Source organism: Elaeis guineensis, chromosome 13 (assembly GCF_000442705.2).
Source record: "Elaeis guineensis isolate ETL-2024a chromosome 13, EG11, whole genome shotgun sequence".
In the NCBI taxonomy this organism is placed as follows: domain Eukaryota; kingdom Viridiplantae; phylum Streptophyta; class Magnoliopsida; order Arecales; family Arecaceae; genus Elaeis; species Elaeis guineensis.
Genome location: NC_026005.2, coordinates 77,911,254 through 77,939,121, shown reverse-complemented (window position 1 = coordinate 77,939,121; position 27,868 = coordinate 77,911,254). Strand labels below are relative to the sequence as shown.

Below are 27,868 nucleotides of genomic sequence, written 5' to 3'. Positions count from 1 at the left end.
TTGTACCACCATGGCCTCTCCTGAAGAGCTTCATTGACTAGATTTTTGCCTCATCTCTTCTGTTAGTGATGATGCAACAACTGACTCCATCTTGAGGATTTTAACATGACTCAAGTTCATAATGAAATTATCTCAAGATTTCGGTATAGAACAAAGTAGAATGCTAGCCTTCTCTTCATCTTCAATTCTCACATCTAGAGTCGTAAGCTTGCTCACAATGGAATTGAATATACCCAAGTGCTCTTGAACTGATGCCCCATCGTTCATCTTCAGATTATATAATTGTCATCTCAAATAAATTTTATTCACCAAAGACTTTCCTTCATAAAGGTTCTTCAACTTTTTTCAAATCTTTTTTGCAGTAGTCTCTGTCTCAATATTAAATAATTTCAAATTATCCAATGCCAAATAAAGATTTGCCATTGCTAGCTTATCTTTCTCCTATATTGTCTATCTGTCATCGCTTGAGGTTAATGTTCTTTTTCTTGCAAAGCAACTTCACAACCATCCTTGATTAATACCGTTTGCATCTTTATCTTCCAAAGTACAAAGTTTGATCCATTAAACTCGATATCTCATATTTCATTATCGTCACCTTGTCCGTCATTATTTCAAATCAAACCAACTAAAAAAGAATCTCTGTCTCTGATATCAAACTGAAAGGACCGATCGAGAAATAACCGAGCATACCTCAACCCACACGGCACACAAACAAAATGAAAATATGGATTGTTTTATAGAGGAAAGAAAACTTGAACAAATATAGAATATAAAAATAAAGAGAGATAATCAAGCAATAAAACAAGAGAAAAAAAAAGCACACAAGATATAATGTGGTTTGGCCTATCAATTGGCCTACATCCACGAGCAAAACCTTCTCTACTATTCTTCTATTAAATTTCATGGCACAAGATATACAAAATTGATAGGAGATACAAGATACTCTTTTTTGCAAGAAAAAAAGCACACTTTTTTCTTTCGAAAGAGCCTTACGCCACTCTGTGCATCCTATTGCCCTTTGATCCCTTGAATACCCTGGTCTATGTTGCCACAGGTTCTTTTAAAGCCCTAAAAACAAGTCCAAAATGGAGTTTATTTTCGATCAAGATTCAAAAATTTTTGCTTGCCGTCGGATCTCCATCAGATGAGCAAAAAGTCATCTGAAATAGTCTCAAAATAAGTTTGATCGCCCTACAGCCGTTGGATCTTAATTGAAAGTAATAAAAGCCATCCAATCGCGTAATGGTTCACACAATCCTCTATAAACCACGAGAAATGCCAGGAAAACACTGTCCGATTCACATCTCGCGCATGAATTGCATCGAAAGATTGCGTAGGCCGTGCCCCCGCTCGCCCGCCTGAGCCATCCTATAAAGCCTGTTGACCAATCACTGAGCCGAAGTTCAAGGTTGCCGACCCAAAACCTATGAACCGAGCTAAAAACCTCAGATCGCTGCGTACCTCGGTCCGAGGCCACTGCGTGCCTTGGCCAGAATATACTTCGGATTTCTCCATCCTGAATGAGCTTCGGTTTTCTCCACATAAACTCCAAATGTATCACCATGAAGCAATGAAAGAATGATAAATTGGTGGTTTGATTCATCAACGCAATGCAGATAACTTTTGGTGTACTATGCAAGTAGGTTGACTTCTCATTTGATGCCAGTCTTCTCCAACCATTGGCTGCATTATGAGAACTTACAATCACTGCATTATGAGAACTTGCCATTGCATTTGCGGAGGAGAGGCTATCACTCACGAACCCGACCAAGACCGCTTACAGTGCCATTCTCGCAGAGGCCCAACAGCAATTCTCGGGCTGGGCTGAAAGTGCAAAGCAAAATCCAGGTGTAAGCTTGAAAGAGAGACAAAGCAGTCAAGCTCAACTCTTTCGCACCCCAAAAAAAAAAAAAAAAAAAAAAAAAACAAGGGCAAAAACTGAGGTGAACTGTGGTTAAATTTAATTTCGGCAGCTCTGTTCTTGAATCTCCTGCCAGTGCATGCTACGTTATTATAGATCATCGAGGGGACATACATACATAATTGTTACAGGAGCCCTTCCCCTCTCCACTAATTCAGTTTCTGTCTGCAGCGTGGGAAGGCCTTCGAGCAACAACTCTGCATGCCACCAACGCCTCGTCAGAAGGCGACTTCAGCTTCTCTACTCATCGATCGCGCCCGTTTGGCTCATAATTTTTTTTTTTAACCCAAAAAAAAAAAAAAACTTTTCAGTTTAGGCCAGCTCAAATATCGGCTTTCGCTGGTTCATTTGGGCTGGGCCCAAGATTCCATTCACCAAATTCACCGGTTAAGAGTCGTACGTCAGATTCAAAGCGCTCTTATTCCCAAGTATCAAAACTCGAGCACGCGCTCCTATACAGCCGTCAGGGAAGACCTGCCTTTGGCTCTTAATCTATTTTGAACAGCTTGTTACCACCACCCCACCCCCCCTCCCAAACAAAAAAAAAAAAAAAGAAAAAAAAAAGAAAAAAAGAGACGAGCTGGATGCGTCCGTGGATCGATGATGTGGTTCGTATTGGGGGGGGGGGGGTGGTGGGGGGAGAGGGAGTGGTGGTGCAACATACATAATTTATTTTTTATTTAAAAAATAATTTATAAAAATAATATATTTTTATATTATAATTTTTTTGATTTATTGTGTTGTACGAAAAAATCTCACCATCAGTTTGATTCCTCATGATTGTTAGCCTTTATGATCTCGTCGGTTAAAAAAAATTTAAATTATTATCAAGATTCTTCTAATTAATATGATCCTTTATTATTTTTAAATTATATAATTTTTATCAATAAAAAATATTTTTAATTATTATATTATATAAAGATCCTCTTAATCAACAAACTGTTTCACGAGTCTCGCAAATATTTTCTAGTTTCTCCAGCTGCTGATCGCCACCAGAATGTACAGCTCAGAGAAAGAAAATATGGACAAATATAGTTTAAATTTTCAATTTTGACCAACGTACTGGTTGTTCTGTTTTGACTCTTGATGCACGAGCTTGGAGTTAATACCAGTCTCGTATATTGCGTTCCACGTTCAGTTGGATATGGTACGGAAAGGCTGCACCAGTGACCAACGTGTCAAGCAACGAATAAATGCTTTGGCTAAATAGAGTCTAAGTTTTTAATGGAGGAAGAAACTTGGGCTGGGTTAATCACTTAAAGGTTGGTTAACATCTGGGTGGGCTCAAATTGCGTCGGACAAATGTTTCCCATCAGAGGCAACTCCGATGCACGCTGCACATTAATCACTTTAAGGTAGGTTAATCTAGCTGCCGCTCTTGAATGTAACTGCCCTTGCGTTATGGCAATTGACCTTATGTTGTACAAATCAATAAATACTATATATACGTACAAGTCGATAAATTATTATGCATACAAGTCTTTAGCTATGTAACCGTCCTGTCTTACCATAAAGAATTATATACCTAGCATGCATGCCCTAATCTTAACCATGTCCTACCCTTAAAATTAGGATGGCAATCGGATCCAATTAATTATCCTAGATAGGAGTTAGGATCGTTTTGTATCAGTCCAAAATTAATCAGTTTAGATCCAATTAATTTATTGAATAGATAAAAATTTTAGATCTAAATTTGATTATTTTATTAATCTGATAATTAAACTTAGTTTATAATTAAATGAGTTACATTGTTATTCATTGACACCCTCTCTTAACATTATGTGTATAGTCTTCGAAAACATAGATCAGACTTGTTGGTATACATCCAGACTTCCATCATTGTTCGATAGTAGCTAATTACAACCATTGAGTGCAACAAAGGATTATTCTACCATAATTACTAACCTTTATTCTTTGGTAACATTCTATAGCCACAAACTCCATGGACTGGATGCTCGCTGAGGGACCTCAAAAGCACACCTCACAGGACGAACCCAGTGCACAAACTATGAGAGCATAAATAGCTTAGAAAGACAGCTCAAGATCCCAACCTTCGCATCAAAACGAAGGCATTGCTCTGCGATACAAGGTATATTTTTTATTTAAAAAAAAATACCATCTTTTCAAATATTATTTTATTAATTATATAATTTTTTAAAATATATAATTTTTAGTTAATATATAAATATTTATTTTAGTAGCCTTTTAGTATGAAGTGCTTGTTTGGTTCGTGGAAGTGGTGGAGGAAGGTATAATAGGCAGGAAGTTAAAAAAAATCTCTTATTTAAGTGAAGTTTTAGAATAGAGAGAACAATTTTTTTAAATATAATTTTTATATTTTATGAAAAAAATCATATAAGATATGAAATTTTGATTTCCTTAGAAGAATAGGTACACAATAAAGTTAAGTTAAAAATAATTTTTTAAAGAAATTATAAAAACATCTTAGAAACATTTCTATGCGAACTTAAAATGATCAAGAGCTGAGCATGCGACCGGCAGAGGGTCTGCCAGTGTACACATTCATCTCTACCTCTCTCTCTATATATATAAGATTTTTACCCTCGCCTTCTCTCTCTCCGGTTGGTGGGCGGGTTCTACGCCAGGAATCTCTTCACCCAACCCTATCTCCTCGTTTGATCCTTTCCCACGCTCCACTTTTCCCTCTTCGACCCCCTTTCGTCTTTTAATCCTGGAGGTAGGTTGTCCTTGTACTCAACGGGCAGTAGTTTTTTACTTTACAATTTTAAAGCACCCCTCTTTCTTTCCCCCATGACTCTCCCCCTATCTATATCCACCAAAAGCCCCAGAACAATCAAAAGAAAGTACACGAAAAGAGAAGGAAAGCCCGCAGAAGCCAAAATAGAATCGAACCTTGTATTCTACTCTCTCGTACCCCACTCCCCCTTTTCGATATGTGCACTTCTCTCTTCACACTTTTTACCAAGGTTTTGGTTTCTTTTTAGGGGTTGAGGGGTTGGAGAGGGGGGCGGTCCGGTCCTCGTATCCTTTGTAGCGTGACAACAATTCAACCCCTCACATGCGTCTGATGCCCTCCTCCTCCACCAAATCTCCCATGTGGTCGCCGTGAAGCCGGTGTCCATCTCGAGAAGAAGAAGGAAAAAAAAAAAAAAAAAAGCGTAAGGGCGTCCTCCGTCTGACCTGTATTGTAATTCAAACAAAGCGATTGCGGTCGTCGTTTCGTTTCCTCCGTTGATCTGATTGAAGGACGAGGGGGGAAATTGCGGGATCCAATCCTGTCGCGGGATTGTTCTTTTCCTCCTCTCTTACGGTGGTCGATTGCCGATCTGGGTGCTTTTTCGATCTCGGTCTCCCTCGATCCGACATATTTTTCTTGGATTTGCTATTAAGGTAAAAGGTTTATGGCGTTAGTTGGTGGATTCTTATTTCCTTAATTGGTTAATTATTGTTCGCCATTTATATGGTTGATGACGGTGTGGTGGTGGATGGTTCTTTCTCTTCTTTTCGGGGTTCATAATTCAGGATTGCCTGCTATCTAGTCTTCAATTAGATTTACTAGCCATCGATTGTTGTCCTGCATGTCATTTCTGTAGGTGTTTCGTCCATGCTTCTCTATATTATGGTTTCGGGTATCAATTTATATATCATGCACTGAAGTTCTTGGATTATTATCGATATTGGGGGTGCACATGATTAATTGAATACGAATAGGGATGATATGTAAGTACATTGCCTTACAACTACTGATGTATAACTGGATGGTTTAGTATATGCTATGCATTCAGCGTTCGTAAAATTAAAATAGTATCTGCTTATTTGGAGCCAGTATGCCAGGTCCTATAAATTCTGCTGCGTGATATTCATTTTTGTTTTACTCCCCTCTTCTTCTCCATTATTTACTCTTTACTTTTTCCCGCTAGCCAACCCTTCAATAATGGTATGGTTGCTAAATATATTGCCATTGCTAAATGCATTGTGCCAACAACGAGAAGGCTTGAATTTGCAGTGCGAAGACATTGATTGGGTAATGCAGAAATGCCAAGGAAAAGGCTTGATTTTTTCCCCTTAGATTTTGACTATATTAAGCGTTTAATCTTAGAAAAAAGACTAGAGCAAGTGATTGCATGATATGGTAGACCAATTTGAATTGAAGATACCTTTGTAAGAATCAAATTACAGCATTCAAAGTATGAATTCAGAGGGAAACGTATACCTCTTCTTTATTGAAATAGCAATGCCATTAAGTCATACTTAGGTTAGCATTATGAGATGCCCCATTCATATTGCATGAAATTGAAGGTAGAATTTTTTTTACTGCTGCCAGTTTGTGCTGGCAGGATATTTCTTCTCAACAAATTGTCTCTCTGCCCCAGGGGTTCTGAGAATTTATTGATCCAGTAACATTACACCATCTTCATGTATTCTTTATCTTGCAAGCTTTTTCTACCCTCCCCTGATCATATACCTTCTTCCTCCATTTCATCATCTTTCCTGAACTACTGAGCTTCTGACTAGGGTAAGTGGTTGCATAGTGTCCTTTTGCCTTAACATAGAGTGATCAGCATCTCTGCTGTCGAATTTATGGCATTTTCTGCAATATATATATATATTTTTTTTCATATGCATATTTGGCTTGACATGAACATTTTTCATGGAAATGCTCTTGTTATTTAGTCCAATTTGACTCTCTTTGCTCAAGACTTATTGTATTGGAGTCACTTGATTAGGGACTGCTTTACGCAAAGGCATACCTTTAGTATACTGAACTTGGATACTTGCTATGGCATATAGCGAAAACCTAAGTCATCTATACATGTTACATTGAAAGATCAGGAATAAACAGAAAAAATAAATGAAAGTTCAGGCTTCCTATCGAAACAATGAATCAAGATAGCTAGCATTTTTTATTTTCTGTTGTAATATGAAGCTCTAGCTATTACATTATGCAGAAAACTAGTTATCAATATGGTGTGTCCTATGGAAAGAATGGTCATTATCTAAACTATGAACTTTATATTAGTGTAAATATACTATGGTGATGTCCTCTGAATAAATTCTTACATGTTTTTTCTTTCAACCATGCTCTACATGCTTATTGAAGTTTTTATTGTTTTTGCAGCCAAAATTAGCCGTGGCCATGTTCAGATAACTTCACATATTATGGGTTGGCTGAACAAAATTTTTAAAGGTTCCAGCCATAAAGTTTCAGAGGGACAATATAATGGAAAACCTGGGGATGATAGTTTTTGGAATGAACCATCTAGTTCATTGGTAACTGCACTTCATAGCACTTGCTTGTATTATCTTTGTTGCATTCTTTGGTAATTTGATGTTCATCACTGTTTTTGTATGAAACACATTTTTGGATTACATCCAACTATCCAAGCACTCGTAACTTGTATGGCGATGTGGGAGATAAAAGTGAAAAGACAAACTTAAAATAATCCAGGAGAAAGATAAATATAACTGTTTAAACTGGGAATGATAATGTCTAGAATGAGGGCTTTATTATTTCAGTAATTGGAACAGATGAAACTCCTTTCTAACACTTTTGGATATACTGATACATCATGAGACATCAGATCTGAATACGATGTAGTTTATCAGCATTACAGTGAGTGGAACTCGTTTTCCTTATCCCCTATGGCAGAAGCTGGTGTTCTTTTCTCACGTTTCTAGACATCGAGTTGTAAAAGATGCTTTCCCACCCTCAAACACAAGGAAGAGCTTCCAATGTATTGGATGGTATAAAAGTTGTATGTCTATTGTAAGTGAATGTTGTTCAGGACATGCTCTCCATCACTCCCTGAATGCTTTAAACCTGTTGCTATCAAAAAGAACAAATTCTTGTCACCTACTCTGCAGTAATTTGCCCTCTTTGTATGGGCTTTAGCAGTTTAGCTCTAGGCTAGATTGCTCTCTGTTTTGTAATTTTTCCTGCATAGGAATGATGGTATTTTGGGTTGTTTGCATCATGGTGTTTATTCTTGGTAAATCTTCTGATCTAGCTATAGGCTTCCTTGTCATGCCAGGACAATCCTGATCATGATAATGATTGTAATCAATCTGTTCTATACCTTACAAACACATTAATGGTGATCAACATTCCAATTTTTCATCAAAAGCATTGGACGATCATGGTGTAAACAAGTCATGCTGCTTCACTATAATTTTTTTCCTGACCCTTCAGCCCTTACTGTAAATCTACAATTAGATTAGCATCTGTAAGTTTTTGCTTCATCGTTTTGATGTCTATCAGGACTGAGAAAATTAGAACAGTGTAAGTTTTTTGAAGCTTCATAACCCTAATCCGGCCAAGCTTGAACAAAATATGTTGCTTCATTGTTTATTCAACAATGTTGGATGTATAAGCATTCTTCCCCACCTAGTAACAAACAATGAATGATATGTTTTCTTCATCTCTATCTGGTATCAGCTATTTTCATCGATCTTATGATTACAGTTTGCCAAGCAAATCTACTTGTGAGTAATGACTACTCTGTGATCAGTCTTCTGTATTTCTCAAATGCCTTCTGATTTTCTTGTGTTCCCAACACATACAATAAATACATTATCCTTCCATCTTTTACTGTTCTCTTCATACATCTATCAAGTTATACCATCAAAAAAGATTTCCGCACAATTTTTTGGAAGTGTGAACAAATCCAGGTTGCACTCTTGTGATGGTAGGATCAAGGATTCTTACATAAAAAAAGGATCCTACTCAATCAGTTGGGTCATGGATCCTACTAAACCTTAATCTTTTTTTTTTTTATCCACTCTCTTTTGATGTTGTGCAGTTTTCTCACATAAACCAAATAGTGTTTATCTTTTGCATTTCAAGTTAATATATGATTCCTTAGGGAATGGTTTTCCTTTTTTTAGAAACATGACCATGGTGTATATTTAGTCAAATGATATTTTGCTTTCATATTTTGCAACAATATTTGTTCTATTTTGTCCAATAACTGTGTTATTCTAATAGTTTTCTCCTTCCAGTCTATTGTATTAGCGTTTTCTATGTTTACCATATCCATTATCAATTTAGTTTGACTGGTATCTTGTTACAGGATGCCCTCTCAGAGTATGAAAATGAAGATATAGATCGTGCTATTGCACTTTCTTTATCAGAAGAAGAACAAAAAAGGGCAAAGGCAATTGGTAAGTTTATGTTTATTGCATGGTCCAGCTGTTAGCTTATTTTGCTATGACATCATGAATGTATCCCCCATTGGATGATGAAAGCAGGCATGGTTCCAGCTAAAAGTGTGCAAATCCTTGCCACAGTAGAAGAGTTCCTTTTAGTATTTGAGTCAATTTTGTAGATGCAACATAATCTTTCCTTCTTTCTTTCTTTCTTTTACATGGGATTTTTTCTTTACAAGGTTTTTGCTGTTTTTTCTACTTCTTCTCGATTGGTTATCCAGTATGTTAGGTTATGGGTTCGCTTAACAATAATATTAATGACAACTATTATATCAATGGTATTAGATGATCTTAATATCATTAATTTTCACGCTGCTACTTTCCCTTTTTATATTTATCCCACATCACGGATGAACTACCTGCATTTTTAATGCCATGAAACACTGTTAAATTCCAGTAGTCTATTGTGTGCATCATTCTAATATGATATCTGAGGATGGGATCATATATGTGGTTTTCTCGTCTTCTATATGTCTAATCCCGATCTACCTTATTACTAGATGTTCTTTTTTTAGTAGCATAAGTTCTTCCAGCAGATAGTTGCATTTTCTATTTTGACTAATGAGTTTTGGCGAAAAATTTGGACACTGTCAGGACATTTGCATTTATTCCTACTTTACTGGAATTTGTTCATATTGTTGACGAGGGCCACACATCCATCACAATTCAGTTGACATAGGCAGTTGCTGAGTATTAGTTCTTTTTACATATCTTTTCTTGCTGTGATGGTCTCATGCAACATTTTGAGAATCTGTGCACATGGGTGTGCTATTCACCTGCTACCATGGTACAAGCTGTGCCATCACCATAAGTATCAGTGCAGTGCCAAACAAAAGAGTATCTTAAAAATTTGTTAAATCAAAGGATATCAAATAAAGAGTTAAAAGAGGTTCCAATAGAAGGCACGCCTTGGCAGAATGGTAAAATTGGTCCATTTGGACTTTGGTGTCATGATTTTGAAGTGTGGAAACTGGAAACAGCCTGTCTTTGCATCTGGGTTGAGTATACACACATCTGAGCCTCACTAGACCCCACAGTGGCAAGAGCCTCGTGTATTGGGACACCCCTTTTTAAATAGGTTCCAATGCTGATTGTACTAGGTGCCAGTACTGGGCTGTCATGGTATGCGCCAGCCAGCATAGCCAGTAACTGAAACCTTGCTCTCCCTTGGATACCCAGTTCCTGATGTTTACCTCATCTAACCAAAAATGCACTCTTTATTGACAAATAATTATTTTTGCTAGATCTTTTGTAAATAATACTACATGAGATATATAGTGAACCCTCCTGCACATTGATTGAGGGATCACCCTCAGAGGGTGTTGTCACCAGCATGATGATTTTTCTTCTTCTAAGGAGCATAATAAAGAAACTTGCTGAAATTTTAGGCTTCCCCCCTACCACATTGGAGTTAGTGTACCTTGACAGTAAGTCTGAAGGTTAAGTGTTATAACATGACAGATTATGGTTGTTGCCCCTCTGATAACTTCATAACAGTGGAGTTCTGGCATATGCCAAAATCTACAAAAAAACTAGAAAATTTATCTAGATAGAAGCCAGCCTCATGTCTAAGTATTTCAATCTGATTCTACCATCATTCAAGATCCACAATGAATCAAAACAGTCATTTTGGTCTTCCATCTCCATGATTTGGTTGCTCTATCCCAATGATTGTAATATACCCCATTTGGCAAACCTACCAAATCAGCCAGTTCACAAGTCACTTAATTCTCATTGTTCTCTTGACATTCATGTGCCAAACAATTTCTACATAGTTCAATTCAAATATTTATATAGTAGGATCCTTCTTGATAGTCACCAAGTCATTCTTTAAGAGGAAACCGTTCCCATTATGGAGCTTGCTTATGGTTCCCAGTTATGAATGAAATTTCCCGAGTGAGGCCCTTGGCTTTTAGAGATTTTTCATATTCACCATAATCATGATGCAAGCTTCCATTACTTTTGTCATATCATTTTCTAATCAAAATACTCCTTATCTGTCTATCATCCTTATAATGTTATCAGAGTCTCTTCTTCGTCAAGTGCTATATCCATGTGAGACTAACAGAAATGCCTTCTTCAATAAGCCACATCTTTGACAATTGTGGTTAGATGCAGAGCAACCGAGGCACCATTGCACTTTTCCTGACTTGTTACATTGAATTTGGCTACGAGGATGGTTGCTGAGTATTAGCCATTTTTCTGGACCAGTTAAAAGAATGGTTAATCAATCAATCATGGAAGGCATAGCTCATTGGATCACCATTTGAATAGTTAACTGAGGAGGGCCTTTAATCAATCTGCCAATAATTTAACTGGTTGCTGATGTTTAACCAGTGACTTTAACCAATCTGCCATTGATTTATCTGGTTCCTGATATTTAACCAGTGATTAACTTTGAATAGATCATCACTAGTTGAAAGACTGAGTCACCAGTTAAATAGAAACGAGTCTGTTAACTGGATGCTGGGTGATTTGCTGGTTAGACAGTCACTGTTTAACTTGATTGATTTTCTGCCAGGTTCTTTGAATGCCCTGTTTCCAAGGTCTTCCTAGTTACCATGCAACTGTTACTACGCTATGCTAATCTAAATAATCTATTTCTGCTTTAAAAATCTAAATAATCAGTGAGAAAGTAAACAAGAAGTTTTAAATTAATCTGAACGAGGAAGTAAAGAAATCAGCAGAGTCAAACTAATCTGTAGAAAAAAATCAGCAGCAATTTAAAGAAAGTATCAGTAACTTCAAGATGAACTATAAAAAATAAAAATAAAAAATAACAAAGGACCAATGTAGAGATACATTCTCATGAGCACCTATGAGGGCCGGCACAAAGAGAGTCCACACTCTTTTATAGAGAGGAACCACCAAGTAACTAATTCCCGCCTACACATTCCCCATTTGCCAATTGCCCACTTGTAACTTGCACTAAGAAACTAAAATCTGTAGATAATCTCCTTGTGCCATGTGTTCCTAGTAGTTCGTGCATAACCACCAATCGCCATGTGGCCGCCAAATTGCTATTCCATTTCATGTGCCAAGTGTCCCTGTTATTAATCTTTTGAAAATTGCAAGGAGCACATAAAAGTATATAGAAAAAACATACCCGTCGGCCCTGTGGGATCTTTTGTACTTCGATTTTCTGGGTTGCTCTCACTCTAGAGTGGTGTGACCGCCCGCATGCACCAAAAAAAAAAAAACATATCAATGATTGCATAGTGTGGATGACATCATGACAACATTGAGACCATGGTTCTTCATTATTCTAATCCATTTCAGATCATTTAGCATTTCTTTTGCCATGGATCTATTGCAGTTCCTACACTGTTAATTTGTTATTTGATGCCTTAAAGGATATTACTGAAGGAGTTGGGTGTTGTAGTATTCTGTGCTTTGATGTCAATCTTTTGTATTTTATTTTTCTTCTTTTTCAACTGAGAACTTATTGGTCAATGAAATGAACAAGTGATTGTTTAAATTTTATTTAATTCCTTTTTCAATATATTTAAAAAATCAGACATTTATTTGTCCTTTTAATAATTATTACGTTCTAATATGCCTTATAATCCTGTTGCTCTACTTCAGAAAATGAATCACACTTGGAGGAGGATGAACAACTTGCAAGAGCTTTACAGGAAAGTTTAAATGTTGAATCTCCTCCTCGTGAAAATGGCCATAATTATCATCCACTGCCTTTTGTCTTTTCTTCAGGGTTCAGGTATCTTTTCTTAAATTTCATTTGCTAATTTTTATCACATATATAAACCCTATTTTGTCATCATTTTTGGCATCAGGAATTGGTAACAATGTTGAGCCTATTTAGAACTATTTTTCTTAACTACTCTTGTTGATAAGATACTCTATATCATGCTGATTAGGGTGGTTTCTAGGTGCAACATAAGTTGGAAATGGAAGTAATTGAAGGTGAAGACTATCTAAAGCCTAAGTAGTGGTTGACTGCATTCTGTCTATTCAATCAAATTAAACTATAAGATATAAAATATGGTACTTGTAATAAAGATTTTATAATGAATGAACATAGCAGTACACCATTTCTTATGTCAGAATCCAATCTCAGCAATCTGAAACCCTCAATGTAGTGCCAAGAAGATAGTACTTCACTTTCCACATCCCTGCTTTCTACAATTCCTTTTAGAGAACATAGTTGCAGTCTTCCTTCATTTAACTTTTTAAATAATTAAATTACATGTGCTCCTGCTAAAATATTTTTCATTTAAGGAAAAAGATGATCCTATCGTGACCCTCATTTGAATTGCTGTTGGATTTGGTTTCAGTACTCCAAATTGCATTATGATGGTGTTTAGTGTCGTGATGGTTGTGCCTTCATTGGTCACCTTTTGTTCTTGAGCATGATTAGTTGAAATAAATAGAATGTTGCCCATTGATTTGAAAGATGCCCAGGCTGTGATATCAGCTACATATACTTACATATGAGATGGATTGGGAATGATCTCAAAAATGGAGTTCTTGAGCTGCTGGGCTGTTACCTACCCTTGATGTGCCAAACCCATCTATGAGTTTTGATATGGAGACTATTTCCATTTATTTTGCTCATTTGATCCTTCTTCATTTTATACCTATTTGATTGCATTGAACACGTCCACACCAAATAAGTCCTTGTTCATTAATTTAAAGTGGGATGACATTGTAACATTGGAATTGAAATCACTTGAATTAATAACATCTTGTTGGTGCATCGAAATATATAGGTATTGACTAATCTAGCTAACGTTGAACTTGGTAAAATGAAATGGTTGAATAATTGAAAATTTTGATTATTCAGGAATACACATTGAATGTTGAGATTACGAATTGAATTTCTAGTAGTAGATCCTTAATAAAAAAGTTTTTGTGATTGTTCTAGAAGAAATGTAATGAAAGATACGATAGAACTAGGATGGTTACTGTATGAGGTCTACCCAATGTTGGATGCAGAGGTGCATAATATATCAATATGAACATCATGAGCTATTTCATAATAAAATCAGGTGTTGCTAATTCCTCCTTGCTTCCTTTTTCCATAATGTGACCTTGGAGAAGGAATAGAGTAGGGGCCTTATGGAGAATGTGGTCAGAAATCTATAATAGAATTTGATCACAACAACCGAATTTATTATCTTCATGCATAAGGATAATAGATTTCCAGTAGAAAAATTTCAAAATCATCACGAACCTCTTTTTTCCTTTTTTCTATTGCAATTTCTTGAATATTATATGATGATTTCTTAGCTTTCCATATATAAAAATAGATAGACTATAGACGACATCTCTTATGGCAATGACATCAAAGGGATATTAAATTAATGGAATCGGGATATATATGGAATATAACGAAATAGAGCCACTACGAGGTTCTCTATGAAATGAGGCATGGAACAAACCCACTACGAAGAAGTTTCGAGAGTTATAAAGGAATTTTCGGGGTTGAGAATGGGAGTTGAATTCTATGAGGTTGAACCTCCCATTGTTCATTAGTAGCTCGACAGTGGAGTAGGTTGTTAATTGACTGATTGTTGGTTCAAATCCTACTTGGGGGATATTTGATTAATTTTTGATTAAAGAATGAAGAATTGAATTAAAGGGCTCGCTTTGATTGTGAGGAGTGGTAAACCTGTTCTCTGCTTTTGTTTATATTGCATTCTATCTCATTGTATCACATTCTGTTCTATGATTTTTGAGAATCCCATCAATACCTAAGTGTAGATCTGGGATACTCCCTTGTAAATTGCCGATCAATAATTCTCAAATGATGTACTAGTGGTGCATCTTTGATGCGATCATCGATTCTTCCGATAGGTGACAATTACCATGAGCAAACATATTGATGATGAGGAATGCATTTTTGCTATGCTACTAAGAATTCTCAGATGCTGTACTACAGTTGTATAAGCCACAGCATGATTTCTCACTGTCAAATCACCATTTTGTCATCAAATAATTTTAATTCTCCAATCAACAACTATGTCTGCAACCTTGCAAGTTGTAGAGGGCCAATTGTTTATAAAATTAAATTTTGTTTAATGCATACGAACTGGTGAAAAATGATCACACAAAGAAAACCTTGGAAATTTGGAATGAGGAGAACACAGCATTCTAGACAAATGGGTTATGTTTAATGAAAGTTCTCATTTCAGTATCTACTAAATTATTTGGTGTGTGTGTTGAACTTTGTAATGATGCATATACAAGAATTTTTCTTTTTACGCTCAAATTTTGGTATATATAGACTAATATCAAAAACATGAAACAGTTGCCTAGTATGATGATGATCCAACCTAAACCAATGCATCCTGACTCTAGATATGATTTTTCATATTTCTAATCAAGAGAATACTAGTGAATTCTTCTAAATTCTAACAGTTACTCCTGTACGAAGAAGGCCATCGTGTAAATTGATTATTAGAAATGAAGGTTCTATTATGACTTCAACCATAGAGCACTGGTCAAGTAGTTAGCAAATCTTAACACCAAGGAATGAATACCTCAACTGCGTCATTACCATACTTACCATCAAATAGAAAGTAAAATTATATGGAGTATTTCTTTCGTAAAATCAAATTCCTTTGACCACCAAGGCAATCCTGCAACACATCTCATGTATTGGCTTCATATTAAAAAGTGGCATGCCATTCTGACCCAATCTTTTTACCCAGTAAAAATAGAAGACCTTCATTTTCTGAATTCATTCTATCTTGTTGTCCTTTTTTTTTTAAAAAATTCTTACAAGTCTTTCTGCAATATTTTGCTGTAGAATATGTGCCGGTTGCAATACTGAGATTGGTCATGGGCGTTTTCTTAGTTGTATGGGAGCTGTTTGGCACCCAGAGTGTTTTCGTTGCCATGCTTGTAATCAGCCAATATCAGATTATGAGGTAAGGAAATTAATAATACCTGCTTGGCCTCTTCATGAGAAGTTTATGGAAGGAGACTGAAATTCACTAGTCTATTGGTACAGTTCTCTATGTCTGGGAATTACCCATATCACAAATCTTGTTACAAGGAGCATTATCACCCAAAATGTGATGTTTGCAAGCAATTTGTAAGTATTTATAATGCTAAACTTATTTTCTATTGAACCTTTACTTAGCCGGATGTGTAATTTGATGCTTGTTCTGGTGTTTAATTGTCAGAAATATTAAAACACTATATTGTTGAGACTTATTGAAGCTCTTAAGGGGAATGTTAATCTAATTCTGAGCTAGAGCTGACACTTTTTGCTTATAAATAGTGTTAATTTTTTAAAAAATAAAAAATATCATGATGGAATTTCAGTGAAATTGCAAATGGGATAGCATTTTGAGCGCTATTTCCCCTTCTGATCCTTCTATCAGCAGAATTTGGCAAAATTCAATGGCATGCCTGTGAAGTAATCTTCACATTTCTTGATTCTTTCACCTGCTCAACTGTGCAAGATTATTATCCTTCTGATGCTTTTTGAAGGCAATTTGGGCCTTCAGAATCTTATTGTTGCAACCCTATGGGCATTGCATTTACTATTCTTTTATATTATTGTTGCCGATATTTTACCAAATTAACCTCATCAAACTCTTTTTAAGATCTTTTGAGATCTTTGCTGATATTTCGGGGACATCACAACTAGGTTTGCTACAATCTTGGCTGAAAGTGCCTCCTTACCAATGCATGATCTGTTGTGATTTGTTGGAAGTCTAAAACAAGAGTCAGCATTGTGTTGGTGCTTGTTAGTGTAGATGATTCTTATCAACTTGGTTCCAAAACCTAGGGTTATTACCCATGTATGAAACATTTCCCATGCTTTTAAACATTATCAATGGTGATCTTGAAGCATTTTAGGATTATAATAAATGCTTGAAATCTTGTGAACCTTCTGATGAAGTTCAATGTCATCATGTCCTTGTTTGCAGATTCCAACAAATATGAATGGCCTTATTGAATATAGGGCACATCCTTTCTGGCTACAGAAATATTGCCCATCACATGAGATGGATGGCACTCCAAGATGCTGCAGTTGTGAAAGAATGGAGGTTGGTCTAAGCTATTATTTTGAATGACTTTATCTAGGTGTCAAAGTTGATCATTTAGTGAAGTTACTTGGTTAGTATTGTTACATGCTATGGTGCCTGACCCTTCTTGTATATAGATTGTCCCCATCAATATTTACAGTGCGTCAAGTTTTCTATGATCTAATCATGTATTGTTTTTTTGTGTGCTGGTTATAATCTCTTTTCTGTTTCCTCTTAATAAAATCCCAGCCAAGAGACACACAATATGTGACTTTAGATGATGGGCGGAAGCTCTGCCTCGAGTGTCTAGATTCTGCAATAATGGACACTAGCGAGTGCCAAACTCTTTACCTTGACATCCAGGAGTTTTATGAAGGTTTAAACATGAAAGTGGAACAACAGATACCTTTGCTTCTTGTTGAGAGACAAGCTCTAAATGAGGCAATGGAAGGAGAAAAGAATGTGAGTAATTGAAACTCTAGAAGTTCTGTCTAGTAATGTAAATTTGTTTCTTATCATTTACTGATGTATGTTTACCATGGGAAGCAGGGTCATCATCACCTTCCAGAAACCAGAGGTCTCTGCCTTTCTGAAGAGCAGACAGTGAGCACGGTGAGAAATCTTCCATTTCCCTAGCTTAGAATGTGGACTACTGTGCTTCTTGAATGGATGTATGCTAGTTTTCTTTTAATTGTTATCATTTCTTAAAACAATGAACCAACTTTTTTTCAAAAAAAATCATCATCAGATTTTAAGGAGGCCGAAGTTTGGAGCTGGAAACAGAGTTATGGAAATGGTAACAGAGCCATATAGACTCACTCGACGATGTGAAGTAACTGCCATTCTTATACTGTATGGTCTCCCAAGGTATCATTAAGTACTACATGTCTTTCCTGTCATTATCTTGGTATGATTTTAGTACCAACTTGCTATATGAGCATGGTTGACCATGCCGGACCATACCATCCAGGCATACCGTACCATACTAGCATGGCACCAGTATGGGTACTGAAACTGGTATGGCAAACCATGTATATAAGTTCCAAAAATCAACCGCTAGAGATATGTTCCATAGTCAATGATCAAGTTTTCAAGCATTAATGATGGCTGAAATTGCAATAACTCCAATTTTTATGGTTCTTTTCAACTGTAAATTACAAATGATTTTAAAGGTTTTGATATCGTACTTATTATTTAAATCCTTATGCATACAGACTATTGACAGGGTCAATCCTTGCCCATGAGATGATGCATGCGTGGCTTCGGCTTAAAGGTACTTCCCCAGTTAAGAGATGGTAAAATTTTATTATCTTTCTTTTTTTCCTCTAATTGATCTACTAGTTGATGGTAAAAGTTTTCCAATCCAACAGAATAATACATCACAATAATGATAGGAGGAATCAGCTAGTCTGAACAAAGTTCGATGTCTATTGTGTAGGACCATTGTTTTAAGTTAAGCAGGTTCCTAGTCCTTATTTTCTGGAAAACCGTTTGGCTTGTTTTGTTAAATTAGATCTCCTTGGCACAAGAAGCAGGTCGTTACTTACTGGACCTGAAAATGATGGCCTGGGCATTGTTCATTTGGCTGACTTACATTCAGACTACGGCTTACATTCAGACCAACTTGGCCAGCTTGTTAGTCACATCAAAAACCTCAATAAACTGTCCGTCTTAAATAATAGATGAGATGCCAGGTTGCCAACTTGCTTTCACCTAGAGTTGACATCTTCTGTTGAACACGCACAGCAAGGTCATGAATACTTGTGATGTGATTCAAAGGAAAATCAAATTAAGTGGTTAACTCTGAGATCAAAGTGAAATTATGAACAACAAGAGGGCATATCATCTCTCTGTCTTCTTCCTGGTGGCTTGTAAACTTGTAGTTGTGGAATCACTCAAATCTTTCTGTCATCCATGTTGTGCAGCTTAGATGAAAGCCCTGTAGAAATAAATTGAGGGGATATGGTCTGAAAGAAGGTAATATATGCTAACCTTTTGATCTACTAGTTCATCACATTTATTGGATCACAGATGACTCTCATTTATGCATCCTAGTATGAGGGGGTTAGATCTCAAATGATGTATAGCGATGGGCTTGCAAACACTTTCTGATAGTTCACTTTGACTCTTTAAGCTCATATGTCAAGCTTAATTTTCTTAGTAATCTGGATCACCTATTTCTTAAAGATGATTTATCACATGTTAAAGACCGGCAGGAAATCAAGTGTTATGCTCATTGCAGTCTTCTGGCAGTGCTAGACTCCAGTGACACCTAAATTGAGGTGCATGCTTCAAAATCACCGCTACTTGTTTGGTTGTTTTGAGTCTCCTTGTTCAATAGATTTCGTATTTGAAAACTTTTTACTGGGACCAATCGCCAATTAACTGTTTGCCGATGCACTTTTATGAGATTATTGGGAGTTCTGGTGATAATGTAATCCAAACTAGGCTTGCGGAAGCATCACTAAGAATTACAGATTTTGATGCTTTCTCATGGTACTTTTGCACTTGAATTTGGCCAGGTTGTGTGCCTGGTTCTAGTATAGCAGGCCATGGATAGCAGGCCATGGTTCAATCAGTTGGGCCAGGAATCAGACCTATCAAGTGGGCTGACTGGATTTATTAGAGGGTACTAGCATGGACGTTATGAACTTTTCGAGTTACCACTTAAGAGCCTAATACCAAATATGGTTTCATATAGAAAGGTCTTGTATCATTTTGGTTGTGTATAGCTGATCAAGGTGTCATTGTAAAACTATTGTCAGGTTATGGATTGATGATATATTTAAATATCATCATTAACATTTAAATAAGTTTATTAGCATAATTTTTCTACAGTCATATGTATATTGATCGACAAGTTCACTGCAAGACAGATCAAAAGATGAAATTAGATTTGACATGCCAAATTTGAATATAACATTCCTGCAAAACTTCAGCTGCTCCTTTCTTGTGTCTTCACTCCTTTTTGAAAGCTATAAATCTTTGCTTTCTAAAGCTCTAAACTCTAAAGATTATGTATAATTGGAAAAGCAAAAGGGTTTCATCATACATGCTGTTTAGTCTGGTCCATTTTTCTTCTTGGGTTTTTGTAAACAAAAGCAGAATCAAGAGCAATACCAAATGGGCTCTTAGTTTTTCTCTCATATTTCGGCATTTTGAAAAGAAGAGATGGCAAGTCCTTGCAGCCTGAATCCTTTCATTTTATATTGCTAGGCTGTGCATTTTGTGTGATTACGTGTCTCATCTATGTGTTTCCAAAATAATAATCATCTGAGCTACTATTTCCCTGATCATGTTGCAGGATACCGTACTCTTAGTCAAGAAGTTGAAGAAGGTATATGCCAGGTTCTTGCACATATGTGGCTGGATTCAGAGATCATGTCAGGGTCAGGCAGTAACATTGCATCCACGTCCTCATCCTCCTCAGCATCCACATCATCGAAGAAGGGTTCTAGATCTCAGTTTGAGAGGAAACTTGGGGATTTCTTCAAGCACCAGATTGAATCAGATACTTCATCAGCATATGGAGATGGATTCAGAGCTGGGAACCAGGCAGTTCTTCGGTATGGCCTTAAACCTACACTTGACCACATCTGGTTGACAAGGAGCTTTCCATGCTGAAAAAAGTCACAAACAATGTTTGATTGTTGCATGATTTTCATTCGGCCCTTGTATTTAAATTCTAGGGTTAAAGCGTATAAAGAAATTACAGTCTTTATTCATCCGCATAGAAAACTACAGTTTCCATACCTGTAAGTTGCACTCCCTTAATCAGTAACTCCTTTATTGGAACATTGGATATTTATCCATATTGAATAAGCTGGATGATCAATCCACACCCGATACAGCTTTCTTGTTTGTTATGGACATGATGCCCTTGAAGCTTGCACTTGCGTACGTTTCACGCTTGATTGTGATATATTTGGCATTATATGAATTTTGTTGTGATATATTATTAGCTTATGATTGTTCCTGAGCTTGATCCAGGATATTAATGTGAATAGATTATGGCAAAACCTGGAAAATTTGGCAGATTGAAGCCATTAGTCAGCCATGAAGACAAGTGGAACCAAACAAAGTGAAGTCAACAGACTTGTTTATCAAGTTTGCAGCATCTCTATGCCTGCTGCTCATATCCTATGCCTGCAAAACTGTTCGCATGGCTGGACCGAGCAACCTTGTCTAGCTGGAAGCAACAGTATAAATATCAGCTATTTTTGCATCATATTCCTGCTAGCGGTAGAGTATTCAAAGTTCCTCACTTCGGGCAACTCAGACATTGGTTGCTTTTCTTTGTGAGGAGAAATTATTGCATGCACCAGGTGCAAGTGAACCAGGGCAAATTCCGGATCATATGGATGGTGGATAGCGTGGCGTGTTATCCACCGTGGGATTTGGCACGGTCCAATTGCACCTGGTCCATGCAATACGGAGGCCTTTGTACAAGTGTACAGGATCCGGGGAAAAAGATTAGCATGCAAAATGGTACACAAAGAACTAGTCAAGATGGAGAAGATAACAGTTTGATGAATGCCATTTGCACACAAGATTGTACTTGGGTGCATAAGAGGACTGTATCTTGTGGTTTGCACCTTTGCAACCGTGTCATCTGTTTTCTGTTTGTTGTAATATTTGTTGTTGGTTGCTTTCTTTGTTGCACTGATATTTCCATTTTTATCCCCAAACACCCAGAGATACAGAAGGTCAGTTATAAATAAAGATAATTAAATCAAGTCTAGTCAGTTCTCCACGACCTAGCTACATAAAACATTATACGAGGCAAACATGGTTAGCATGTTTCATTTGTGGTTGGGTTGGCAAGTTAATCTCTACCAAGCATGTCAAAATCAATGGAGAAACTTGCTTCCATGGCTTAGCAACTGCCGTTTTCTTCTCCCTGTACGTGGACTATATTGCAGTTTCCTTGGTACGCCAACAACCTAAGCCAACACATCAAACACTGAGCGGTTAGTAAAACATAAATAACAATATGAGGCGTTATATAATTATGAAGGTGATGCGGCACATAGATTAGCATATTTCCCAATTGCCTTGAACACATATGGATCCGTTGTTTATTTAGTATACAAGTCTCCACACTGATAAAATTGCTTCTAGTGACTTCTTTATTCCCCCGTTGCACCGCCCGTCTCGATGTATGTCGTCACCAACTCTTGAAAGAGTTTTTCCTTGGGTATCTCTTAGTGTGTAGCTTACTCAGAGATTGCACGACAAATCCAAAGATGAGGAGCACACCACAAAAGTTTCTACACATTGAAAGAAGACAACTTTACAGGCATCCTACTTTTATTATTTTTCTTCTTTAATATAGATATTCATGCAAATGCTGCGCTAAGTCCAAGCCAAGCCATTGGAATCTATTGAAAGAAAAAAAGAGAATAATTAACCATAGGCAGGACAATAATGAGCTTTTAGGACTTCAGATTTTAAAATGCCTTTGAAAGCGCCACATTAACAAAGCTTATCTAACCTTTGCACCAAATTTAACTAAAGAGCGAGCTACTCTCCAGTTCAATTCGACCTCACAAAGAAAGGCGACCCAACCAAAATGGAAGCATCCCTTCTCCCCTTTCAAGCTCTCCCCTTCGTCTTCCTCTTGTTCCGCACCTCCCTTGTCTCTCCTCAACCCACCGATACCAACACCACACTCTTCTCATGCTCCACGAAATCGTCCAGCCCCTGCAAAACTTACGTCGTGTATCGAACCCAGTCACCCGAATACTTGAAGCCTGGAGACATTTCTGACCTCTTCGAAGTCAGTCGCTTATCCATAATAGAAGCCAACAATCTCTCATCTGAAGAAGGCGCTTTTCTTCCGGACCAACTCTTGCTCGTTCCGATATCGTGCGGTTGCACTGGAAACCGATCCTTCGCTAACACTACGCACCAGATCAAGGAAGGCGACACTTTCTACTTGGTTTCGGTCTACAACTTCGAAAACCTCACAGATTACCACGTCGTCGAGGACTTGAATCCGACGCTGGAGTCTACCGATTTGAAACCGGGCCAGGAGGCGGTCATTCCATTGTACTGTAAGTGTCCTACAAATACCCAGATGGATCAAGGCACCAATTTCCTTATTACCTATGTATGGCAAGCAGGAGATGAAATCTCTAAATTGAGTGAGATGATGAACTCTTCGACCGACGCCATAGTAACTGAAAATAACTATAGAAATTTCAGTGCTGCGGGATCTCACCCCATACTTATTCCAGTCTCAGAAATGCCACATCTTCCCCCGCCACTTTATGACACCACCACTTCTGTACACCGCAAACCATCGATAACCGTCATTATAGCCTTGAGCACAGCAGGGGCTGTTTTAGCCTTGGTTTTGTGTTCTTTGTTGGTCTTTGCTTACTGCAAGTGCCAACCCAAAGAAGCAGTCATTCTGGAGACTGCCGATTTTCTTCGGTTCAAGAAACCAAGCAATGATCAGCCTGCTAGTCCCATGACCAAAGGTGATAAGCTCTTGGCCGGGGTGTCCCGGTTTATAGACAAGATGGTCATGTTCGAAACTAGAGATATCCTGGAAGCTACCATGAATCTGGACGTGGGGTACAGGATTGGCCGTTCGGTTTACAGAGCCACCCTAAATGGGCAGGTGTTCGCCGTCAAGCAGGCGGAAGGTGATGTCAAAGAAGAGCTGAAGATCTTACAAATTGTAAGTCATGCAAATCTAATCAGGTTGGCGGGAATTTCTACTGACGCTGATGGTGATTTCTTCTTGGTCTTTGAATTCGCTGAGAATGGATCATTGGAGAGGTGGTTGCATTCCAATTCTTCCTCATCAAATTCTGTTGGTTTTCTCTCATGGAGACACAGGCTGAACATAGCACTGGATGTGGCTAATGGCCTTCAGTACATGCACGAGCACACAAGACCGAGCATCGTACACGGGGACATTCGGACCAGCAACATACTTCTGAATGCCCATTTTAAGGCCAAGATATCGAACTTTTCCATGGCTAAACCAGCAACAGTCGGTACGACACTCACAATTGATGTGTTCGCTTTTGGAGTGGTCCTGTTGGAGCTGATTTCCGGAAAGAGAGCCATGGGAAGCGGAGAAGGTGGTGAGAAAGGCATGTTGTGGAAGGATATAAGAATGGTATTAGAAGACGAAAACAAGAGGAAGGATAGGATGAGGAAATGGATAGATCCAAACTTGGAAGGATTTTATCCTATGGATCATGCTATCAGCCTGGCAGAGGTGGCGAGAGCATGCACTGCAGAGAATTCTTCTGAAAGGCCGAGAATGGCTGAGATTGTTTTCAACCTTTCGGTCATAGCTCAATCATGTACTGCTTCATTTGAAAAGGTCTGGTTGCGCGGTTCTGAGGAGAACATTCAGATAACAAACTCAGTTTTTGCTCGCTGATTCTGTGGATGAGAAATAATGTAGATGAATCGGTAGTTCGTCAAATTCCTTTTGATAATGTGTAGTGTCTTGCATGGCTACCTGCAGGTTGTTTTCACCGTATCATTTTTCTTTAGCTCCTCTTTTTTCACCTTGTAAACAAGCTATTGCGTTATTGATTAGACGGCTAACAAAGATGTCATGTTGTGGTGGAGTCATTAGTAGTTTTTTTTTTTCCCGTTGGTGCTTTCTTACATTGACTCGTAAGATAGTTGGAGGAATTGTTCGGTTTTCATAATTCTTCAGATATTTTATTTAGAATCATTAGCATCAATTCATGGCAACTACTCTCCTGCATTTTACTATAGTTTCATGGCTCTAAGAGCGAGAAATGCTAGTTTGCTTCATCACTTTGGAGTCTCCCAATACCACTGAAGTTAAAGTGCTTTCTTTGGCTTTGTTGGAGAAGGAGGCTCAACGCTAGAGATATCATTGAAAGGAAACTTGGAAAGCATCTAGGAGGTTGTGTGTCATGCCAACATCCTACTGAATCGGTGGATCATCTATTTTTTGATTGTGATTTCTTTACCACCATCTGGAAATCGATATGCCACCTACTTGGAGTTTTACAATCACACAATTTCTTTGAAACTCTGTCTGGATTGGATAAAGAAAAACTTCTTAAAACCACTCATGGAGTTGTCTTCATGCTAACTGATGCCGTCTCGTAGTCTTGCTAGAGAGAGAAACTCACGAATGTTACTTAACAAGAGTGCCTTTACCATTATGCATGGTTGCTGAAGAAGCCTTGCAATTGTTCTCATTCTAGTCCAACCCCTGCAACTTCAAGATGATCGCAGAATTTTCGAAGATCCGGAATAAGCTAACAAGTTTGTCAGAATTTTCGAGAGCTGTGAAGGTTTGTGATTGTGTAACTTTATTGCCGTGTGCGCATGTGCAGAAGAATGGAATGAAACTACACTTCTTGAATTTCTGAACATATACAGAAGAAAGGAATGGTAACAGATCTGCTTACAGCAAAGCCTCATGTACAAATTAAACACCTTAGTTAACAGAGTACAGGTTTTGATTTCATTTTTTAACAGCGGCCACACAATATTTTTTCCATTTACAATCTTGAGTACAAAGGTGAGGTTTCCATCATTTTTTTTTCACTGTCAACAAAAGAGAGAGGGGAAACACTTTACTACAAGTAACCTTCTACTAAATTTTACTGAAATCATGCCACTCCGGATTTCTTTGATTCCATTTGTAGTCTCAGAAGTAGTGACACAACTTCACCCATGCTAGGTCTGCTGTCTGGATCTTGTCTCAAACAGGCCACACTTAGCTTTGCCATTGCCAATGCAAGACCTACCTGACAACCATCTCTCATTATAGAGTCCAGAAAGTTGCTGAGCTCGACCTGTGCATTCCTTCCTTCCACAATGGAAATCATCATAGAGGATAGTAGCTTCTCTCTTCCTTCATGCTTAATTACCGCATCTTTTCCCGTGATAAGCTCTAACATCACCACCCCAAAGGCGTATACATCGATCTTATGTGTCACTAATCCGCCTTCCAGATACTCTGGTGCCATGCAACCCAGTGTCCCTTCCACGGTTCCTGCCATGGCAAACCCACCACCTTCCAAGGATCTTGCCATGGAAAAGTTTGCGATCTTGGCTCTCAAATTTCTATCGAGAAGAACATTGCTGCTCTTGATACCCGTGTGCACATAAGGGGGTTCTGCGGAGTTGTGAAGATAGTCGAGCCCATTTGCTATATCCAGAGCGATCTGAACCCTCTGATTCCAACTCAAAAGCTCCGAGCGGCTCCTATCCATGAGCCAGTCCTTCAAAGATCCGTTTTCCATATACTCATAAACAAGATAGCGTGTTCTTTGCCTGTGCCGATGCCCCAGAGCCTGATAATGTTGAAATGGTTGAGTCTCTGCAACAGATTAACTTCCTCGGATACATCTCTCATCACCTCCTTGACAGCCACTCCATTCCCTCGGACGACTCCCCGATAAACAGACCCCCCTATTCTGTACTCACAGCTGAAATCTTGCGTTGCTGCATTGAGTTCCTCGCATGAGAGCACCTTCAGCTCATGATTCACGTCTGTTATGGCTTTGAGAATATCTTTCGGTAAAATAGCTTTCTTCTTTCCAACAGCTCTCTTCATCTACTTCTTATCGCACCAGAGAGCAACCGCAACAAGAGCACATAGGACTAGAAGAGAAGCAACCGCAATGCCAATGCCGAAGCGAAGCTTAGAATGCGATCTTTTGATGTTGTTGTTGATGATTGATGGATGAAGAGGCTGGAACGGGGAGATTTCGATCGGGTGGTGAATTATGGTTTGGGAGCTCACAGGTTCTTGTGGTAAAGGGATCAGAATTGTGGTGGACGGGTAAATAGTAGGCTCCCCTTGTTTAGAGAACCCATTTGCAGAAGCAGTGTCATCGTAACTAGCATTGAATCTATCGCTAAGTTCTGAAAAACTATCACCTTCACTGACTGGGTACGTTAATAGGTACTTTATACCATCTGCAGTCTGATTTCCTGACGGGCAAGCACATCGAAGAGGAACTAGCAAATCTAGACCACCAAACAAATCATTGGCATCACAAGGATTCTCACCCACGAGGGCATTACAAGAACTTAGTCCCTGGTATACTCCAGTTGCTAATGAGTAATATGTATCAACGTCGTCGATAACGTAAGATGTGTTGGCCTGGTAGTACTGACCTGGACAAGAACAATTCACAGGGATGATCACTTCCTTGTTGGTTGGGAATGAGTCGGATACCGAGACATCGTTGATCCTTGCAAGCTCCAGAGAGTCTGTGGAGAGTAGACGAGATATGGAAGATACCGAACTATAGTTGGCTTGAGACTTAAAGATCATAAATGCTCGGCAGGACAGGTTCTGGCCATTGCAGGTGTAGAGATAAGAAGGAGATGGAACCGTTCTGCCTTGGTTGTCACAGTCTAGCTCCTCGTTGCCTGAGTAGCCTTGTTGGGCTCTGAGGTTTGAGGTGCATAGGAGAAGAAAGACCAAGAAACTCAGCTGGATCGGTTGCATGGTGATGTTTATCTTCTCTTTTCATGCAGGATGAATGAATGATCAGGATAGGTATGGGCACTGAAATGTGGGAACTATGGTGTTGAGATTGTGGGAGGTATCTACAAAAGAAGCAGAGCTGCAGGAACTCGGAAGCGCGTATGAGACTTAAATATTCAATAAAAGTGAAAGGCAATTAATTGCTTAACAGGTCTGGTCTTCCCTTCTTAATTTAACATAATCATTGATTAAAGAAAATTGGTCCCTTCAACAAAAAGATATCATCTTTTCCTTGGGAAA

At 38.1% G+C, this 27,868-nt stretch overlaps 4 protein-coding genes and 1 pseudogene across 4 annotated transcripts; 2 read left to right on the top strand and 3 right to left on the bottom strand.

Annotated features, from left to right (window-relative positions):
• Positions 1-4,899: 4,899 nt before the first annotated feature.
• On the top strand, positions 4,900-20,960 carry LOC105055831 (protein DA1-related 1). Its single transcript, XM_073247600.1, has 12 exons — positions 4,900-5,293; positions 7,023-7,174; positions 8,974-9,064; positions 12,695-12,827; positions 15,882-16,002; positions 16,086-16,169; positions 17,014-17,133; positions 17,362-17,574; positions 17,662-17,724; positions 17,861-17,979; positions 18,327-18,385; positions 20,417-20,960. The coding sequence occupies exons 2-12, from the start codon at positions 7,064-7,066 to the stop codon at positions 20,734-20,736; spliced, it is 1,434 nt and encodes a 477-aa protein (XP_073103701.1). The 5' UTR covers positions 4,900-5,293; positions 7,023-7,063; the 3' UTR covers positions 20,737-20,960.
• On the bottom strand, positions 13,622-14,280 carry LOC140853291 (putative protein TIC 214 N-terminal part; annotated as a pseudogene).
• A 1,724-nt stretch (positions 20,961-22,684) lies between the features above and the next one.
• Positions 22,685-24,701, top strand: LOC105055862 (serine/threonine receptor-like kinase NFP). The gene has a single exon (XM_010937870.2). The coding sequence runs from the start codon at positions 22,685-22,687 to the stop codon at positions 24,515-24,517; it is 1,833 nt and encodes a 610-aa protein (XP_010936172.1). The 3' UTR covers positions 24,518-24,701.
• A 1,035-nt stretch (positions 24,702-25,736) lies between these two features.
• LOC105055863 (protein LYK5-like) lies at positions 25,737-26,686 on the bottom strand. Its single transcript, XM_073247270.1, has 2 exons — positions 26,489-26,686; positions 25,737-26,423 (listed from the first exon to the last, which is right to left on the bottom strand). Exons 1-2 carry the CDS (start codon positions 26,684-26,686, stop codon positions 25,737-25,739), a joined length of 885 nt encoding a protein of 294 aa, XP_073103371.1.
• On the bottom strand, positions 26,687-27,589 carry LOC140853187 (lysM domain receptor-like kinase 4). The gene has a single exon (XM_073247269.1). The coding sequence runs from the start codon at positions 27,587-27,589 to the stop codon at positions 26,687-26,689; it is 903 nt and encodes a 300-aa protein (XP_073103370.1).
• Between the last annotated feature and the right edge of the window lie 279 nt (positions 27,590-27,868).